Raw genomic sequence first — 22,566 nt, 5'->3', positions numbered from 1 at the left:
ACATCCAGTTGGATGTGTAGGGTGTATAGGTTTTCTATTTCTTTCTTTTGGTTTTTCAAAGGCACCTGTCTTGTGACTTCAAATTAAATGCAACTTGGCTGGGTATAACACACTTGGCTCATACTTTCTTTCCCCTAGAACTTTAGAGCCGTTGCTTAATTATCTTTTGGCACTGAGTGTCATTGTGAAGATATCTGAGGCTAGCCTGACTCTGTCTCCACTATGAAGTGACTGGACCTTTATGCATAATGTTTTAATCCTTGAAGTTCAAAACCTTCACCAGGATATGAGAGCTCTGTGTCAATTTTTTTCCCTGAAAAACACTATATTCTTTCAAAATATAAATCCAGATTTTCTTCATTTTAGGAAAATGTTTCTGTATGATATGTTTGAGTACTTTTTCTATTTTATTCATTAGTTTCTTAATTCAGGGATGACAGTAGAGGAACATCTTTGTTCTCAATATCTATCACCATCTCTGAATTTAATTTCTTTATCTTTTCCTTCTGCATGCATTGCCATGATCTCATTGTAACAAACACATTTTTTCTATGTTAGTAAGTCTGTGGCTTCAAACCCCACTGACCACCATGCATTTCCATTGGGTTTCTGTTCTGTGGAGATGTTTGTTTGTGTGTGTGGTTTTTTTTTTAAGTGCAATCTATGTCCTTAAAGATATTTTAAAATATATTCTGTCATTTCTGTGTTTTTGAGAGGGAGGATGGGAGAAGGAAAAGAGGATTTGTGTGTCTTTAGTGTTCCAGCCTATGTCTGTCTCATTTCTTATTCCTTATGATGTTTATTTTCGGGTTTTCCCTTTTTTCTTCCCTTCAGACTTCCAAGAAGCTATTTCTTCTTTCTGGGAACATTTTTCTTCTTCTTAAAATACATTTTTGGAAGTTCCTTTCTGAGTATCAGTTGGTAGAAAAGTTTCACAATTTATTTTATTTGGAATGGTCTTTATTTTACTATTGGTATTTCTTCTCTTACCGGGATAACTAGGATTAACTTTGTTCTTTCTCCTCTTCCTGTGATGGCTAGGATCCTGTGGTAGAGGTAGAATAGGGGTGGTGATAATGGGAACATCAATCAGGGTCCAGAAATATAACAACCATTCTAGGTATTTCAAAGAAGAGATTTAATAGACAAAAATCGGTTACCCGGGTAGTGGAAGAATAGTCAAACAGCTGTACTTTGTATAACAAAAATAAGTACTAGTCACATTATTACTAAAAATTTCATAAAATCAGCCCCAAATCAACACAGATATCAGGATGGTAAAGTAGCTGAAAGATGAGCCATAGCAGGGAGCTCCATCAGCCCTCGCACTGGGGGGAGAAGGCAGAGCTGGGGTTCAGAGCTCAGGAGCTAGGGCTTCCTAGTGGGGCACGGAACGTGGCAGTGACCAGCTGCGGGACAGTAGAGAAAACTCAGGAGATGGTACAGATCACAGAGGGAAGGAAGCACTCTGATTATATGTTTCTGCTTCCTTCTAGTCATTTATCATCGCTTCCCATTGGCCAGGCCTATCTAGATGCCCGAGGATTAGGGTGCTTAGGAACTAGAGTCCCCTCTTTACAATAAAGCAATAATTTGCCTAGGTACATAATTCTAAGTAAAACAATCATTCAGGACTTTGAAGACATTACTTTTCCATTTTTCTCTTTTTAGAACTTTTGGATGGTTATCATGTGTCCTGACGCTAATGTCCCATTTCTTATCTTTCATATATTTAAAAAAAAAATTAATTAAAAATATAGCTAACATACAATATTATATTAGTTTCAGGGGCACACCATAGTTATTCAATATTTATATACCTAAAGTGATCCATGATAAGTCCAGCAACCATCTGACATCGTACTATTCTATTTTCTATCTCTATCTTTTGAATATTAATTCTGAGAGATTTCCTAGACCATACCTTCTAGATCACTACTATAATTACATCTATTCTAATATTTATTTTCTTTTAGTAATTGTTTTTTAAAATCATCTGTATAAGGTAAAATATACTCATTTTAGGTATACAGTTCAATGAGCTTGGACAAATGTATACAACCAAAATGCTTTTTAGATGCACTCATATTGCTGCTTATATTAGTACGTTGTTCCTTTTTATTCCATTTTATGGCTATACCATCATTTGTTGATTCATTCACCTGTTGCTCGACATTTGGGTTGTTTTCAGTTTGGGACTGTTGTAAAGATGCTGTGAACATTTGTGTCTGTGCGGACATGTTTTGATTATATTGAGTAAATGCCTAGTCATGTGATAAGTGAATGATTAACTTTATAACAAACTGCCAAAATGTTTTCCAAAGTGTTTGTGTCATTTTATATTTCCATTAACAACGAGTGACTGTTCCAGTTGCTCTACATTCTCACCAACACTTGGGATTATCAATGTTTTTAATTTTAATCATTCTGTTGGTGTATAGTGGTACCTAAAGGCAGGTTTGATTTGCAATTTGCTGATGAATAGTGATGCTGAGTAGCTTTCAAGGTACACAGAGTGGATATTGCTACTCAATTGAGTTCTATGACAATATATGAATACCCCATGCATGGTAAGCACTATGCTTCAGGAAAATCTGTTTAAGCCTTTGTTCACTTTGAATTGTGAAAAGATTGTCTCTATTCCCATCTTTCAGATAATCCTATTTTTCACCTAACTTGACATTATGAAGTGTTCGTCGGAATAATGTTTCCCCCCATGATGTCCATGTCTGAATCTCCAGCAACTATAGATGTGTAAAGTTATATGGCAAATGAGGAATTCAGGTTGCAGGCAGAATAAGGGCTGCTCAGCTGATCTTAAAAATGGAGAGAGTATCCTGGATTATGCAGGTGGGCTCAATTTACAAGGGTCTTTAAAAGTGGGAGAGGGAGGCGGCAGAGGTGTCAGAGGGAAGCAGCATGAGGACTCAGCCCAGTGCTGCTGACTTTGGAGATGGAGAAAAGGGGTCCTGAGCCAGGGTGAGCAGGCTCTACAGCCAGGGAATGGCAAGGAAACAGGTCCTCTCCTAGAGCCTCTAGAAAGGAATGCAGCCCTGCTGATGCCTGATTTTAACCCAGTGAGACTCAACTGCAGATGCCAGACTTCCAGAGCTGTAAGATAATAAATTTGTGTTAAGCCACCAAGTTTGTGCTGATTTATTACAGTAGTAATAGAAAATTAACACATTAATCATTTGCCGTGCGCATTACTACCCCTGAATAATCAGATGACAAACCAACTGGGGTTCCGTTATCAACCCTTTATCCCCAGTCCCACTTTCCTTTTGGATACTTTATTAACATCATCGTTAAGATATGGGCAGGGACTCTAAACTCAGTGAGTCTGCTGTGCTCAGTTCTATGCTGTATTAGCCGTGCTTCGAGAGGATGGCTTGATGCCAAAGGTAAAGGTGACGAGGAGTTAGGAGTGCTTTCATTTACCCATGCTTTCCCCCTACTCTCAGTGGTGACTGTTTTGTTTTCTGCTTGCATTCCAGGAAAGAACAGAAATAAGGTAACAGGTGCATTGAGGCTTGTGACCACATTAACATCCATTTTCTTCTTCTTCTTTTTTTTTGCTTATGGTAAATTAGTTCAGTTTTGGCTAAGTATAAAGCATTGGAAGGAATATCAATGCAAACCTTTCACCATGAAAATACAGTATGCACAACGGGAGTACACTCAGTGGGTGTACAAGTTTGTTAGGGCTGCCATAACAAAATACCACTGGGCGGCTTAAACAACAGAAATTTATTTTCTCACAGTTCTGGAGGCTAGAAGTCCAAGATCAAGGTGTCATCAAGGTTGGCATCTTTTGAGGACTCTCTCCTGGGCTTGTAGATGGCAGTCTTCCTGTGACATCTTTATATGGCTTCCCTTGGTCTGTGTGTTCTTTGTGTCCTAATCTCCTCTTCTTACAAGAACACCAGTCATATTGTATTAGGCACATCCATGTGACCTCATTTGGCCTTAATTATTCTCTTTAAAGGTCCTAACTTCAAATAGTCACATTCTGAGATATTGGAGCTTAGGACTTCAACATATGGTTTTTGGTGGGACCGAATTCAGCCCTTATCAGAGGACACAAGGTTATTAATTAAGATATATAGAACATGGTCAGGAAAGCTAAAATAAAAATATTTAACCTCACATGCTCTATTTGTGCATAAGAAAAACATTAAATGGATTTCAAATGATGATAGTCCTGTAGTAAAGATAAGTCCAGATTTTAATAATCATGATAGTCATATAAGGAAATGAGCAAACTAGGATTTATATTAAGCTCTAACAATGATAAAATGAAGCAGTCACAGGAACAAAAATAATAAGCACCATGTTTTAAAATGCATCAATATTTATAAATATTTGCAGGAACAATCATAGCAATAAAAAATGGCAAGCTATTAAAATAATTATCTAAAAAATTGTTTCTTGAAGACAAGGACAGTTATGGAACACACACTAATTAACCTGGCTAACACTGGAAGAGGAAATGTGAAGCTCAAAGGCACTTTTGGAGAAAAAGAATAAATTCACATTCACTGTCACAATATAAGGATGAGGGTCCTTGCAGGGTCAGTTCTTTAAAGATGGATATTTTCCACATTATATTAAGAGCAATTTGGACTAACAGCATGAGGAAGAAGTAGAAACACTTTTTAGAAACTATGGAATGAATCTAGTAGTTTCTTAGTAAACACCCGGTTGGAGTAGATGTTAGACCTTCCTCCTTCTCTTGCTCTGCTCCCACCACCAAAAGATCAGTTCAAACATGTAAAAACTAGGACTCTACATGCATCTGTAATGTCTGCAGAAAATACATCAGGAAGGTAGGGCACCAAATAGAATTCAAGACTCAAGAAATTGTTTTATCCTTTGAAGATACTTTAATTTTACAGTTATTAATTAATTAAAAAAAACACAGTTGTTTTCAGCATTTCCTAGCTAGAGTAGTGTGTAGGAAATTCCATTCTAAACAAGGAAGTAATTAATGAAGTAACAATATACCTTAACACTTTACACTGATAGGTTACAGGTTACAAGGTGCTTTCACATACATTATTTCATTTGATTCTTACAATATGCAGAAAAAACAGTCAGTGGGAAAGAAAAGTGATTTTGTTTTCAGGCTTACAATGAGTATTTTCAGGCCAATGGGCAGTTGATACAAGAACATATCAAAAACATGACAGCAATACCCACAAGCCACAATATCCTTTTTTGTTTTTGGTCGGTTGATAGTTTGATATCAACTGGATATTTAGCATCAGTGAAGGAAGAAGGAATCAGAACAGACACATGGTTCTCATGATATTCAAAGAATTGTGAGAGCACTATAAGAGATAAGAAAAAAGATGCCCTAAAATATCACCTTAACAAGATTTACTTCAAAACATGTTATTCCTTCAAAATGTGAAATAAATAGAATCTTATCACATGTGAAAGTTAGAAGGGACCTTAGAAACTGCCTAATGAATCCGGATCAGAGAACTGAGGTCAAGGTCAAACTATAGTGACAGACCAGGCCTGAAACTCAAACGACTTGACTTCCAGTCTCGGGCTCCTTCCTCTACAATGCCATCTCATTATTTACTGAATAAAAATGTAGTTTCTTCCGTTTCAAATAATGTAATCTGAGGTTAAATACTGATTCATGCCACTTATTTCTTGTTCAAGTTTTTATATTGTTCTTGGCTAAACTGTGGCAAAAACTGAGAATTTCGTATAATTTTAAGATATTCTAATTCAGTGTACTTGATTCGTTGGAAATAGACTCCCTTCATACATTTAAAAGCTTGCTCATGTCCTTTAAATAGAGAGCAAAATGGAATGGCTAAATAGCCCTCAAAACCAATGTACTGCCTAGTGGTCACCTACCCAGATAGATTCTACAGCAAGTTGTGCTGGACAGTAGTAATTTCATTTTTTTAAAAATTAGAATTCATAGAAATCTTTTTAATCGCTGAAAACTAAAATGCAATAATCAAATTGTCATCCCCATGATTTATTAAAATAATTTTACAATAATATACAACAAAGCTACCATAGGATTTGTAGCATACATATAGAATACAATGTTTAGCATGTTTTTGGGTCTAAGTGAAATATAAAAAAACTAATGAAAATATTTTGTACAAATGACGTTTTACATTTATTATCATGATGATGTATTTTTCTTATATCAAACTTGCTACAGCGAAGTAGTTCATATTTTTCTTGCACGTTTTAAATATAGGTGGACCAAAAGCTGAAATCAGTATCAGCTTGTAAATGACATAACCATGCAGAAACACAAGACAACCAAAAGATGTACAGATTGATGCAGAAAACATCTTGGACTGGCTTTTTCAATGTCTTCAAAGATTTTATAAGGGTGTGGTAGAGATGAAATGAAGTAGAGTCAGTGACCTACCTGCACTGATAATGAGGCAAATAGAATGCTCATATATATTAAGATCAGTTTGATTAAAAAACAACTCATCTTATGTGCATGTAAATTGATGATATAAAATTAACTGAGTTTACTTTTAACTATTTTGGTGTGTTGTTGTAAGATAGGTCACTGACACACAGAGATAAAACCAGATGGAAAAATTTAAAAGCAAAAAAAACTGAGTTAAGCCATGGATTCTCAACAAACACTAAACTAAATGTGCAAAATTGCTTGAAATTTCCACATGACCGCAATGTTAAGTCAGTTGGCAAAAAAGAATACTAAAAAAACTAAACTCCAATACTAAAATTGTATACGCATGATCATACATTCTATTTACTGAAAGAAGAGGCTGGAAATTATTACATGTCTAAAAATATCACACCTCAAAATTAAAATACAACTGTGGCAGTTTTAGAAAATATGTCCCTTTCTTCATCGATGAGGCATAGGATGAAAGTGAAATCGCAACAGTACCTCTACCTCAGGCTGACAAATATAGTTCACCAGAATAATTACCTGGCAAGATCTTTCTTTGTTCTTAACTGTGACACACAGAACAAACCGAAAGAAACAAAAAATCTCATGTAAGTAAGAATTTGTCTATATTGTTTATAAGAATCAATCCATTTGTTTCATTTAGCAAAGCATTTGTCCACATTAATGTTCTTTTTAGTTCTTTTCCTTTAAGAAGCTTACAATGAGGATTATTAGAGAAACTTAAAAATTTGTCACTTTCATTAGTCAAATTCTATTAAAATACTGGTTAAAACCCTTATGGAAGAGTCAAAATTTACAAATCTTAGAGAACTCTTCTCTAATACCTACAGAAATGCTGGTACCAAGTGAGAGAATGTGGGTGATAATGAACCGTATCATTATTTTTTCTTGTGAATGACACACATTTGTCACACTGTGCAGGCTGGTCACTTAATTACTCAAGGGAAGGATGATATAAAAAGAGTGACGGGAAATAGAACCCCTGATCTATAGGAATCCAAACTGCTGGTCTAGCTACTCTATATTAGTCTATTCAAATGTATTCCAAAACAGTGAATTCTAAGGAAGTTATTGTTTTAATTCGTATATATTTCCCTGGTGATAAAATATTCTATCCTCAAAAATTCTTAAGAGTTCTGGAAACACTGAGTCTGAGCTACTCAAAGTAAAATTAAGTATTAGAAAGTATATCTTCCAGCCATTGGCCAACAAAAATATTGGCAAGGACTACTAAAAGCAAAACTTACCCTTCTGTTCAAATACCACATAGCCATAACACTGCCCATTTGAAACACCAATAAAGTAAGATGGAGCACTGTTTGTAGAAAAACTAATGAAAATGAAAAAGGAAGAAATGGATGTAGGAGGAGAGGAGAAAGACAAACCAAAGAGAAGCAGGAAAGTTCTAGTCCTGTGTTATGGCACAGACAATGCTTGCTTAGCGGTGCCTTGTTACAAAGGTGGACGTAGAGTGCACACACAGATGATGGCAATAAAAACTTCACTCGGTCGCTGGAATGAAGGAACTAGGTAACTGCTTCAACAAGGACGGTCTCAGCTCCACCTTATCTCTCAACAGAGTGCAAAGACTGAGCCTGAGCTCTGATGTGATCTCCTTGCTCATCTCTAAAACTCACTAAATTCCTTTGAACATTTTTCTGTTATAGAGACACGGATTTCTTCTTCTTCATAGTCATCAAAGTTGCTCGTATCTCCAGAGCCTCTGAACTTTGGTATGAATGGAGCTTCAACCTATAATTGAGATAGAGAGAAAAATAAAAACCCTTGGGATTTCCTAAGTGTAGAGAGTGGTAAAGGTATCTTCTGTTATGTTAATAAGGTGACTTTTGGAATGACCCCGGGTAATCTAAGGATGGGGACTGGTTGCCAAGGGGACCCACTATACGATTAGAGGACTAAAACCTTCAGTCACACCCCCTGAGAGGGGCTAGAAATTGAGTTCAATCACCAAAGGCCAATGACTTAATGAATCACGCCTACTGCAATGCCACCTCCATAAAATCCCAAAAGGGGTTGTAGAGCTTCAGCTTTGATGTACAAGTGGGGATTTGGGGAGAGTGACAGGCTTGGAGAGAGTAGGAAGCTCTGAGCCCCTTCCTACATACCTTATCCTATGGATCTCTTCCATCTGGCTGTTCCTGAGTTATATCCTTTTATAATAAACCGCTAACATAGTAAGTCAAGTTTCTTAGGCTCAAGCAAATTAATCTAACCCCAGGAAGGGTTTGTGGGAACCTTCAACCTGTAGCTGGTTAGTCAAAAGCACTGGTGACTAACTGCACTTGTGATTGGTGTCTGAAGTGGTGGTGGTGGGGCGTCTTGTAGCACGGAGCCCTTACCTTGTGGGATGTGACAATATCTCCAGGTTGTAAATGTAAGAATTGCCTTAATTGTTTGGTGGTATGGAACAAAGGAAATAAGGAATAACAAATGCCTGAGAGTTTCCAAACACTCAGGAAAATAAATTCCTAGTATTATTACTTGGTAGTATCTTTAAATGCCTTTAAGACCCTAAAAGATAACAGCATTAGAAAAAGCAGCAAACAGTAGGTTTGCTATTAATCTCAACATTTTCATTCAAGGAATAGTACAACTTAAGAGATTTCTAAGATAATTAACTTGGCATCAAAATGCTGTCACTGAAAGTTATAAAACTCCAATTTTTCCTTTATCAGTTCTTTGTTTCTTAAAGCTTTTATTTTTCTACCCCCCTTTTCCTTAATTCCTTTCTCCCGAGGTTACAGATAATTCTTACTTTTAACCTCCATCTTTTTTAAATTCCTAAGTATATTTTGTTTAAGATATCAGGCTATTAAAACTTTCTGGGAAGTTGGAAAAACCATACCTATTTTAGAATTATAGAATTATTAAATTCTGAACATTTTTCTCCTGGGGTCCTAAAAGTAAAATGTCTTTCCATTATTTAAAATATGGTCTTGATAAGATTATGTGCTGCATTGAATATGTTTGAGAGAAAGATTTTAAATGCTGAAAAAATAATATGACAATTTATACAGCATCTATAGTGTTGACAAATAATTATGCACACAGCTGTGTCATTTCTTCCTCAGTATAACACTGTGAGAGAGGCAGGGCAGGTATCCTTATTCCCATTTTATAGATTATAAAACAGAAAGTTGACCAAATTCACAGGACTAATCAGTGGCGGAGGCAGGTCTCAACTTCATGACACTCCACTACTGGTCCAGAGTTCTTTCTAATATACACCAGTAGTCTCCAAAGTATTTTGATTTATATGACTTTTAATAACACGTTGCAAATTCATCACCAGTATATGTACAGTTATTTATTTATGAATTATTTATATGCACGACTATACTAAGATATGCATACAAACAAGACATTTACGAAGAATAAAGTAACAACTAAGTAGGACAGAAGAGCTAATACCATCTTTCTGGTTGCCAGCTGGTTGCCTTGCATGACCTGCTTTAGGGAATGGACTATACTGTTTACACCAAAGAGAAAAATGAGCTAAGGAGACAGTCACCTCATGTCTAGTCAGGAAGCAATTTAGGATCACATCTATTGGGACATCATCTCAAGAGAATGACTGTACAGTTTGAGTTGTCCAGGCTATTTTCTTGTTTCTTGTCCTTCGACTAGATGCCTTTGGCTATTTCACTGTTCAGGAGCACTTGGTCAGTGAATTAAAAGAGACTATGGAACTACACAGATTTATTATTTTTGAACTGTTGTGCATAGTTATAATTGAGACAATATTAAACTAAATGGCTACATTAAAATACTGAATTATTTCTATTTGTAAATTATCCTGGGATTCCCCAAGTCCATTTCTATTCATAATCAAGATTTGCTGTAGATCAATTTGCCCAATACTATAACCTGTTAGTTATGGCGTGGTACCTTCTGGCACATAAGCCATTTACTACCTGGGATAAGTCGATCCCTTTGGAAAGCACATGAACTCTAAATGAGCAGTAGCAGTTCAGTTCTTATATCATTTTAAGAATAATTGTTAAAAATACAATACATGATGTGTATAGATTAATAAATGTTTGCTAAGTAACAGCAAAAATTTTTATTTCTAAATATAATATGAAAATATTTAAAATATATCAAAGATCTTTAAAATACTAAAACAATGGACAAAAGTCCAGCAAATCTAATATGAGTACATATAAATGCAGTATTAACTAACAATAAAGATAATATAAACAGTGATAATTACAAAGGGATGTGGATGATTTTATAAGAAAATACACATTTCTAAAATTGGCTCAAGAAAAGGCAAAATATTGAAGAGACCAACATCCAAAGAATTAGTTTGTTAAAACTTCCAAGGAATAAATACATGATAATTCCTATATTCCTTAAATTTCCTAAATAATAAAAAACATAGAAAATTTCCAAACTAATTTTATGAATCCATATAATCTGAACCCCAGAAAAACAAAACCTACAGGTCAATAAAACTTATGACTATGGAAGTAAAAATCCTAAACAAAATTTTAGCAAATTGATTTCAGGCAGATATTAAAATAATAAAATCCCATGACTAAATGGTGTTCACTTCAGGAATGTGAGGTTATCTCACCAATATACTTTATCATAGTACCTTGTCAAGGAAGATAAAATACAGTCTACTAGGAATCAAGAATATTTCCTTAACCTGATCAAGAATACTTATCCAAGACAAAGAGCTAACTTCATATTTGATGGTAAAACAGGAAAGGCATTCTCATTCCAAACTAGAACAAGACAAGAAGATCAATAGCCCTACTGTTTTAAAACATTATTCTAGACATTCTAGCATGTATAATAAAACAAAATAGAAGTAAAAGATAAAAATATTGAAAAAGAAGAGGCAAATGATACCTCTGCCCCTGGCAATTATGCGTCAATAAACTCCAAGGGAATCAATGAAAAATATATGGCAATCAATAACAGAGTTGAGTAAGGTGTCCAATTACAATATAAACATAGAAATCATGTTTTCTCCTGTATTCTACTATATTGGGAAAGCAAACTCATTCATAATAGCAACCAAAATATAAATTTAAGGAATAACTTTAAGGAAGAAATTGGATTTGCATAGGGGAGGTGTCTCTAAAACTTGACTGAATGGGAGAAAATATTTGAATAAATGTAGAAACATAACATATTCATGATGAAGAATTCTCAAGATTTTGGTTCTCTTCTAATTAATATACTATAATCCCAATTACGAGTCCCAAATGAAATATAACTATTTGGAAAGACCAATAAAAGAGGGGAGGAATTCTTTAATGGGTACAGTTTCACTTTTGCAAGATGGAAAGTTCTGGTGATGGATAGTGGTAATGGTTGCAAACAGTATGAATATACTTAATACCACTGAACTGTACACTTACAAATGATTAAGACAGTAACTTTTATGTTATGTGTATTTTAGTATAATATAAAAAGCTGGAAAAATATTTAATTATGAAATTTTTCTTCATGAATATAAGAATTCCACGTTAAATGTAAATATTTTGAAAACTTAAAAAAACACATTGTAAAGCTACATAAAATGGTATAGTGTACAGTATAAGAATAGACCAAAAAAAAACTCATAAGAAAGAAAGTTCTGAAACAGACTGAGGTATATAATAACTTAATATTAGTAAAGTTGGAATTTCAAATATGGGGCCAAAAAAGCATTATTCAACAAATGCTGAGAGGATAATTGGCTCATTATTAAACAATGACAACAAAAAGAAGTTAGATCAAAAAACACCAAAAGAAAATATACATTAAATAAGTCACTGAAACGAACTGTGTAGGAGGTAATTATAATATTAACGGTCTGAAGCCTGATTATGACCATATGAAACATTCTTCAACCAGAAAAATACAGCCTGGACTAATCTATCTTATCTTTCTCCCCAGACTAGTATTTCTTTTGCATTCTCTAACCCAAATTTTAAGGATCAGAAAACTGATGCTTTAGAGAGTTTAAATATTTTGCTCAATATCATACTGCTAATGGTTGGTTGAGCTGGGATTCAGGCCAGTCGCCACCTAACCCGAGTTCATGCTCTTTCTCTGCTGCCCTTTGAGGCAGTCTTGCTACTCTAAAAATGCTCAACGCATAAAAGTTAAGCACGTGATATGTTAAAATCTATAAAGATCTTATGAAACAATGTATTGTTCAGTGGTTTGGGGCTTCATTTTAATAACCATGTTAAAAAAGTCTCTAAAGGGGTAATGTGAGCCTGGAATTAGAAATTTGAAGAACTTGGGATCAAATATAGGTGTTACTTAGCAGCTATATGATTATGTTTAAAGTAGTTAACCTATCTGAGCTGATTTTCTTATCAGTAAAATGGGAAAATGGTACCACTATCCCACAGGATAACTTCGAAGATTAAAATGAGAAGTTACAGAGTTTCTTTTAATTAATTATAAAGTACTGGACACTGTAGTGAGCTAAAAATTTAGAAAAAATATGAAACTAGACATATTGGTGATCACATCATAAGATATATAAACATAGAAGCACTATGTTGTACACTTGAAACTAAGATAATATTGTATGTCAGCTATACTTTAATAAAAAATAAGTAAGTAAAAATAAATAAAAATAGAAAATAATATGAAAATATGAAACGTTTATTTATGAGCTCTGACATCTATTTTAAATTGCTAAGGACTTTTTTCATGACTACATAACATATCCAGTTGAGATAATGATGCTAACAGTTATGCTTCATGAATTGAATGGTTAAAGAGTTTCTGAAACCCTCTTACGGACTGTAGAGGCTATGCTGCACTCACTTTGTTTTGGTCTTGCTACGTTTTCTATTTGCTGCATTAAAATTTTTTTAATGCTTTGCTTTTATAATCCTTTATAAAATATATAAATTAGAAAAACTGAGCAATTAATACTTAATTAAAGCATTTACATTTTTTCCCCCTAAGGAAATTCAATCATGTGGCTGCACAGCATTATTAAAAACGGCAAGTCTAAAACATTAGAAGCTTTGGTTTTATAAAAAAATTAAACATATTCAAGATGAAAATACTTTATTAATACAAATTATCTTTAACGGGATATTTAAGAAGCAAAAGGAGAGATAAAGGTAATTCAGCAAAGGAAAAACTTTTCTTGCATGTTTTTATTTATTACAAAGATGAAGTGATAAAGGCTGAAAAATATCTGATGAATCTAGCAATTAAATGTTATTAAATCTCCCTGTGTGCCAATTCTGGGTTGGAGACTATATTTGTTTACATATTGTGTTTTGAATGTGGCTTCATGTTAGTTTTGAAATGCAAACCCTTAGGACATTGTCTAATGTATAATTACCACGGTATTGTGAAGAGTTAGAGGCATGGGTAGGAAAAATTTAACAAGGAAAACATTTCAAATTGACGGTCAAAACAATATATACTTTCTCTTTTATCAATGAGAAAACTCATTTTTAAGTTGTGGGATATAAAGTTCCTTTAAGTTTTGCATAGGACTGATTTAGAAGGTAAAAAAATTAAAACCATGTGTTAAGTTGAAAATATTTCCACTACGTATATTATTTATTTGTATTTCTATTTTAAAATATTTTTGTATTTCTCAATTACAGTTGGCATACAATACTATATTAGTTTCAGGGTGTACAACATAGTGATTAGACATTTATGTAACTTATGAAGTGATCACCCTGATAAATCTTGTACCCATCTGACACCATACACAGTTATTACAATATTATTGACTATATTCCCTATGCTATACTTTACATCTGTGACTGTTTTGGAACTACAAATTTGTACTTCTTAATCCCTTCCCCCTTTTCACTCACTCCCAATGCCCCCGCCCATCTGGCAACCATCAAAATGTTCTCTGTATCTATGAGTTTGTTCCTGTTTTTTTTAAATACCAATTTTTTTTTTTTTTTTAAGCTTTCAAATTAAAGAAAGAAAAGACTCACCTTCCTCTGGTAAATAGCAATCCAGTCTGTTGTGGCAAACCACTTGTGAGTTTTTATATCACTCACACCGTTCTTTAGATTTCCAAACCGCTTTGTCAAATCCACCTGCAGCAGATTCCGTAGAAGGTCCTTGAGATCTGAACTGAAGTGCGATGGGAATCGAACCTGCACAAACACGCCACGTGGTAAAACACACATTCCAAGATGCATGGTATTTCTGTTTTGACTTCAGAAAAGTGTCTTTTTTTTTAAGGTGATAGGTTATTATATAAACAAAAATATGTAGCGATGACATTCCAATACTTTTAACTACACATTTCAGTCCCCGTAGTAATCTTAAAGAAGATACTTGGGTGAATGAACTAAAACTGTTCTCTTAGGGCCTTGTTTTGGTCATAAACCCTCTTTGATAACATGGACCTCTTTCCAGAAAAATGTGCATCACATACTTTTCCAGCAACATCAGAAGGTTCACCCATCTTTAAGCGACACCCGTTGGATCCTTCATTACAAACCTCTGTCTTAGAGATACACAAATTTAAACTTGTAATTTAAATAGAAAAAGCAGCATATAAAGTTATCAGTATGCACATTTTGAAAAGAGATTATAAACAGGAAGTCTAAAAATGATTATAAAAACCCACACTGCCTTTCACAGCATATGAAACTATTTTTCATTTATTAGTGGGTGACTTTTAAGCATAATTATGCTGTTATGCAACAGTGTAAAAATGATTTAGATTGGTTCAAAAGCATTTTCCACCTCCTGAATTACGAAGACTTTAGAATTAGTAGACTGGCCTTGAGCCTTAAAAACAAACAAAAAACCCAAAATAACTACAGATGTTATATTCTAGGCAATAAATAAAGTAATGTATCATTCATAGGAGATCTAAGTATTTTTTTGGTTTATGTTGTTTAAACACATTCTTCTCCTCTAACTCTCTACTCCAACTAACTCCCAGTTCTCACCCTTTTATTACTATGGGTACTGAAGTGATGTATTACCGTGTTTCCCTGAAAATAAGACCTAGCCAGACAATCAGTCTTATATAATACAGTATAAGATCCGGTCTTATAGTAAAATAAGACAGGGTCTTATACTGTATTATATAAGACCCAGTCTTATAACTGCATATTCCCACCTCCACTAAACACAAACACTCTTATCCAGGTTATTATGGCCTCGACTTCAAACTAACTATAGACCTCTGTCAAAAATGCTTTAAAGGGTTAACAGACCCGTTTCTGAACTCCTTGCATTCTTACTTTGGTTCTCTACAAGTGCCGCCATCACCTTATAATTTGAATAGTGCATCATTACATTACCTCAGTTGATCTTCACAGCGCACTCATTAATTTAACCATGCTTTGGTATTTGTGCATGTCCATCTCCCCCAAACTGTGAACTCCTGGATGGGAGGCCATTTTTGTGTTTTTATTTCCAGAATTTATTAGATCATTTCAAATAATGTAGTTACTTATTGAGTGTCTACTATGTACCAGGCGTTGTTCTAGGCACTGGATATATAGCAGAGAGCAAAAACAAAGTCTTTGATTTCATGGAACTTACATCCTAATTAGATGTGACATACTCAGTGAATACAGTATCAACTCTTTTCTAAAGATGGAGAAATTAAGATTCAGACATTATATAACTTAGCAAATCATTAGACTATAAAGGGCAGAGCTCGGACTAGATATGTAGCCTTATGATTCCCAGCTTCACGAATTTTGCTCCTTATCACACTATCTTCAAACACATAGAACTCCTTAATTCATACTCGGACGTTCAAAAAGCTCAATGTACTTGACTTACACACTCATGTTCTCAAAGTAGAGTTAAATCATTAGCATGCAAAGCTAAATTCTATGGCAGTGCTCGATTCATAACCATAATCTTTTGCCACCCTCATGCTATTCTGTAAAAAAATGTGACCCGCTTCCACTGGAATGAACGAGGAGAGTACAGAATGAAAAGGCAGATTCCTGGGACTGACTTCAGATGACGGGGACATTGAGCCTGAAAATCTGAGCTTCTATCTCTGAGTGTTTCTTATGTATGTGCTTGAGAAGCATAATTGCAGCTCTATTCATTTCTTTATGCAGAAATGTTCTTTTTTCTGCTAGTGACAGAGCAAAAAATTTTAATGTAAATAATAAACTAAAACCATTGTCACACCAGAGGAAAACTAGTCATTGGTGAGCAACAGACGACTATTTGAAGGTTGAATGGCTAATAAATGACCAGGATTTGAGGTCAACTCATAAATTAGCAACTAAAAGCCCATTTTTGCAAAGCTTGCATTATCACAGATTATAAAAGGTTTTATGCTGTTAAAAACAACAACAAAAAGACACCTTCACTAGGTTTTACTTCTGACACAATGCCTGATTAGAAGTTAGGCACTGTGCCAAATGGTTTATATGCACTGGCTCATAAAATCCAAAACATGACACTGAGGTTAAGTATGATTATTATCCCCATTTTAAAGGTGATGCAATTGAGCCCTATAGAGATTAAGTAATTTGCCCACGACTACAGAGCTGGTAAGTGGTTGAGCTGTTAATTCAAAATAGGTACTCGGACTCCAGGGTATAAACTTCTAATTATTTTACACTACTTCCATGATTCAATAATCTGATAATAGTTATTGTCAAAAACCTTATAAAAGACTGAAAAATTTTATCTTAAAAATATTTGATGCACATTTCCTCATTTATCCTAATTGGAGTAAAAACTAGAGAATATAGGATATTAAAAAGGCACACTGTCTACTTGAAAAATTACAAAATTTATCTATACAGTGGTTACATTCTTTGTTTAGATTCCAAAGAAATCACTTATCTGCAGTGACCTATCTTAGTTTAGAAAAGAGACTGCGTGAACTGTTTAAGGTAATGTGTCAGTTATTCTCCCCTTCATGGTGTTCAAAAAGGTAGGCAGTAATGTGCTACATATAAATCATCTTCTGAATTCAGATAATTTATCTGTAACAAATAAGAAATATATATACCTAAATAAACTAGTTCTTTATTTTGGAATACAGATAAAGTGATGGCCTTGAATTAGTTAATGTGCGTGAGTATCTGTTTAATCTTCAGAACAGTGATTCTCCAATGGGGAGTAGTAGTGGGGAGCTGTGATGGTAGATATCAGAATCACTTGGGAACCTTTGCAAGTTATAGACACATCCTCCTCACATCCCCATCACACCCTCCTCTTCCCCAGAGATTCTGATAGGTAGCTCATACTCTCATAGTAAGCCATGTAAATGATGGGACTCTGTCATAGCCTTAAAGTATACTGGGGGAGAAATAATGAGAAGTATTGTGAAAGTTTTTTTTTTCCATGACTGTTCTGCAATGTAATCAGAAATACAGTTTCTTTGTTCATTGAACTTTTCAAAGAGCTATGCTGATTCATCAAACTGAAATTAGCAAAAAAAAAACCCACCAAAAAACAGAAAATAAACAAAATTATATTTTATGTTTCCAAAAGTAATGCAACCATGTAGAGTTGCTGTGGAAACTATAACTGATTCTTGTTATAAAGTATATGACACTGAGGCATGAAATTTAAAGACTACAGAAACACAGCATATATATTGCTAGGATGAGGCATGGTTAATGCAGGAATTATAAGACTGTTCTATCAACTATGCATTTCTAAACTTGAACCTTAATATTGCATGAATAATTTGACATTTAAATAACACCTCCTCTGTTTTTTCAAAGGCAAAATATGTGTAGGAGAGAATCTAACAAGCTGATTGATCATCTTTCTGTGACTTTAAAAATACCAGCTTGAGTTAAAATATTGTAATAGAGAAAGTACTTAACAACCTAATGTTCAAAATATATGTATTTTAGTGAATTAATCACTTCATTAAATACATTTTAGTTTAACTTTGATAACTCATCAGTACCTATAATGTTTATAATATGGTTTCAGGATAGAAAATACAATTAACATAAAATGTAGCAGAAAATAATAATATATGTTTTAAGCAATTAGAAAAAACAATTGTGAATGAAAATTATATTCTTAAACAATATATTGTATCATTAAAACCATTAAAAATTTAAAATATAAATATAGGATCCACAACTATAAGACCAAAATTGTATTTTTAATGACTTGAAAAGTTAAAACAATTTAAAAACTAGTTAGTCTCTTATTTGGCTTTTAGCTACTAAGCAGGGAGACAATATTATTTTTGTAATGTCAAGAGCTATATATTCTAGTTTGAATTTGAGTGAAGCAGATGGTTTTATTGGTAAACAATGAATACGATTTTATGTTCACGTAATACAGATCCTAGAGATCACTAATGGCAATATTCTGCTTCTATTTCATTTTATTTTTTTGAATTTTTATGAGTTTATTTGAACCAAACTGACAACATATGCAGGGTAGGTGCCAGATCTCAAATGCTCCCTTATGAGTTCTACTTTAAATGAGTAAAGGAAACAAGGAATGAAAATAACTTAATATTTATTATATGGGAAGAGATAGTCTGGCACCTTTAGTTAAAGCAAAACACCTTACCATATTTCTAAATAAACGAAGAAAAAAAAATCAGATATCATGATAATGAAATTTTATGTTGCTACTCTTCTTAAATTGCTGTTTTAGGACATAGGCAGATTTAAATTTTAAGCCAATCCTAAATGTTAAAGTTTGATATGAAATAAAAACATATTCATAAACAGCTGAAGAAAATTTACACAATGTAGACTGACTGGCAAGCTGAGGCCAATTCATAAAGATGAAGATATACTCATTTTAACTAAAGCAATTTTTCTAAGTAAATGAAATTTAGTTGTGACAGCATCCTTGTCAGATAATTTGATTCCTTTTATGAAGTATAAATAAAAGCAATATAGTAAAGATTCAGGAACTTTGCAATTATCAGCAATTAAATTATTTGGAAGTATTATGACTTCTGCATTCTTAGTTTTTGTATTGGTAAAATATGCTTCTCCTATTCACTGATTTTAAGTATTTTGTTTCTCTCATTATTCTGCCTATGCCCTTTGGTTCTTATTCTCTCTTGAAATTTTACATAATCACTTCTCAAATTCTTAAAAAATAAATCACTGCTTTATTTGTTAATTTTCTTGATGTTTTCTTTTGTTCATCTACAAAGTTCTTTCACTGTGACTTCAATATACTGCTTAGTGAAAACAATTACAAACATAAGAAACCTGAAGCTGAGAGATCACAAAAGTAACAGAGACAGCAAGTGATACTTAAGTACTTAAAATAAATATAAATACTTCATTCTGCCTTTCTGTATTATCTTAGAGTAAATCTTTCAATACCTAGCTTTAGTTTACTTATCTGTCAGAGGAATTTATTTTTTACAAAAATTTCCCCCTAAAATATAGTTAAATATAACTGAAATCTTGTGATCCCTGGAGACTGCATACACACTATGCCATATGGAACATACTGTGTTGAGTGTGGATTTTAGGTGGCTGGATGGACCCATTTTATCGGTGTCTTATTCTCACAGACCAAGCTATGCAGCGTCCATGATTTAAATTTGGTAAAAAAGATAACTTACTAGATTACGACATGCAGGTTACCTTTTGAATATCAAACTTGCAAATTTTAAGTTCATTGATGCTGAAGATCGGCTTTCACACTAAATGGAGACTGTGAACCTGGCCCAAATACAAGGAAATAGAGGTTTTCCTCTATCTCCTTCCAGATTCTTTAGGTTGGTTAGCCTATTCTTTACCTTCAAAGGTCACAATTACAAAATGAAACAAAACAAAAAACCAAATAAATAGAATAGTAAATCTATTCCTGTTTTAAAAAAGTTAATGTTATTTCTATATTTGCTAAAAATCAGCAATATTTAAGGTTTTTAAGTTTTGTTTCTATGGTTCCATGTTACCCACTAGGATCGGCACACATCCTAATAATGGAATAGTTGACTCTCACTTTTCAACCAAATGTAAACTTTATGTTGATGAAACTGCCTTTTTTTTTTTTTTATTAGTTGCCTGCAACTTACTGTCTTCTAATGATATCTGTACTTGTTGGGTTATCAAGTTTCAATTGCTCTTGGCCTTGTTTTACTCCTGTTTTACTCTTTTGATCTTAAACGTAGGCCAAGTACCAATGTTGGCTATTGCAAGGGATTATGTTTATTCTTTCAACATACAACCCTAGGAAACAGAAGGGATATTTTCATTTTTAGTTATGTTGTCAAAATCAGTAGGTGCATTGTCTTTAGAGCAGTGAAACTGTAAGTTCAAGTTTATGATTAGGTGACAAGTTGACATTGAGATTGTCTTCACCCTGATCAAAAATGAATACTTTTTAAACAAACAAACAAACAAACATACATACATACAAATCAATGGCGATTACAAGCAACATGAACAATTATTTATATCATTTCTATGAATTTCTGTCTTAAAAAATATGTTTTATATTTGCTTTCAATTTTGTGGTGTTTGACATAATTCAATCAAGAAGTCGCTCCTGCAAAAGCAAGGGCATATAAAAAAGCCCCTAAAACATCTTTCCAAGGAGATAGCCACATGAAATAACTAATAAATTTTATTTATTTAAAGGAATACTAAGAATTAGGGCTATGGTTTTACATTTTACAACTGATAAAAATACCAAAAATGAAAAATGTCTAATTATTTTGCTAATTTGTTTGTAAAATTGTCCATTTCTTTAAAAGAGACTTCAATGATTTAACATATATCTTTAATGAATACTAGATACAAGGACAGAAACTATGGGTAGTTCCATATTTTTCCCAACTGAGGGTAATATTTTGATAATATCAAATGGTTTCAATCTACAAAGCTTAAAATTCATGCATAGAAATAATGAATAATAGAATAATAAAATGTATTGCTTACCTTTCCAGAAACAATCTTTTCATAAATCTGAATTGGTTGGTCTGCAAAGAATGGGGGGTAGCCAGCTGCCATTTCATAGATTAACACGCCTAATGCCCACCAATCCACTGCCTTATTGTAGCCCTAAGAAAACCAACACCAAATGTGAATTATTAATTCACTCAGAAGAGAATGAAGTCATAGATAACTTCAAAATGATCTTCAAGCATATGGAAAAAAATATATAAGCAGGTACTATTGAGGATGGAATAAAAAATGAACAAAATGTGTAAGGTCAGGTTTAAACTAAACAAAAGAGAGATTTTTTCCAAATATTGGAATTGGATATTAGAAAATATGATTAAATTTCCTTCCTAAAATCATTAAGAATATTATAGACAATAACATATCCCCTATTTAATTGGAATAATTTAGTTGCTGCTCAACAAGAGGAAGGGAGTTGGACCAAATTACCTCTTCAAGTCCATTTCAGGTCTATAGTCTTATAAATCAAGATTTTCCAGAGAATACGTAGGAATGTCAAAAGTTTTGAAACAAACTAGTAGACATTGGCTTTCATAATAAATAGTGTGGCTGACTACAAAATACTATATATTGTTGGATTTCAGGAGGGTAAATATACTAAAGATAATTTTATCCATTTCACAGGATCTTATGAAAGCTAAAAGTTTAATTTGAAATCTAATAAATGTAAATATTTAAATATATACTTCACTTTAGCTGTCTACTGTTGGCTTCTCATCTCTAAAACGTATACAGAAAAGAAAATTAATTCATGGGGTTTTGCAAGGACTATATATCAAATGAAAGGAAATAACATGTATAAAAAGTACATTGTGAACTAAATGTCCAATGTTAAGGTAATTTTTAATTGGGTTGCTTTTTCATATTAAATTTACTAAAATTAAGATGTAGGAGTATTTACATAAAAATATGAATAAAATATTAACACGTTTACATAAAGTTTGTTAACAACTATGATCAGTGTCATTTGGCAGAAAAAGATTATGAAAAAAGAAAAAAAATTAAAAATAACTTAATTATGGAGAGGAACGAGCTGAGTTCTTGCCAGATCTTTTGGTTTGCCCTCAAATGTATCCTCTAATTAATTACCTTCACCACTCTCCACATTCCAACCTTTTGTCAAAACTTTAGTTTTGGAAACTAGTTTTCAAATTATTAGCTAAAATACAGTACAATATAGAAATTTTCTTTTCCTTTTTTCTGCTTCTGTGTTTTCTAAAATGGAGAGACAGGTATTATAGGAATAGCACTTTGTTTTGC

At 33.3% G+C, this 22,566-nt stretch overlaps 1 protein-coding gene across 10 annotated transcripts in view; it reads right to left on the bottom strand.

Annotated features, from left to right (window-relative positions):
- Positions 1-4,863: 4,863 nt before the first annotated feature.
- Positions 4,864-22,566, bottom strand: part of PRKACB (protein kinase cAMP-activated catalytic subunit beta) — a 104,984-nt gene continuing 87,281 nt past the window's right edge. For all 10 annotated transcript variants that reach the window (XM_019715232.2, XM_019715236.2, XM_019715233.2 and 7 more), the window contains 3 exons: positions 21,283-21,405; positions 14,389-14,553; positions 4,864-8,185 (listed from right to left, as the gene is read on the bottom strand). In XM_019715232.2, coding sequence (XP_019570791.1) covers positions 8,060-8,185; positions 14,389-14,553; positions 21,283-21,405 — 414 coding nt within the window. In that variant the 3' untranslated portion in view covers positions 4,864-8,059. The remainder of the gene's footprint in view (positions 8,186-14,388; positions 14,554-21,282; positions 21,406-22,566) is intronic.

This window comes from Rhinolophus sinicus, linkage group LG06, assembly GCF_036562045.2.
Source record: "Rhinolophus sinicus isolate RSC01 linkage group LG06, ASM3656204v1, whole genome shotgun sequence".
Classification (NCBI taxonomy): Eukaryota; Metazoa; Chordata; class Mammalia; order Chiroptera; family Rhinolophidae; genus Rhinolophus; species Rhinolophus sinicus.
This window is presented reverse-complemented; position numbering and strand designations above follow the sequence as displayed.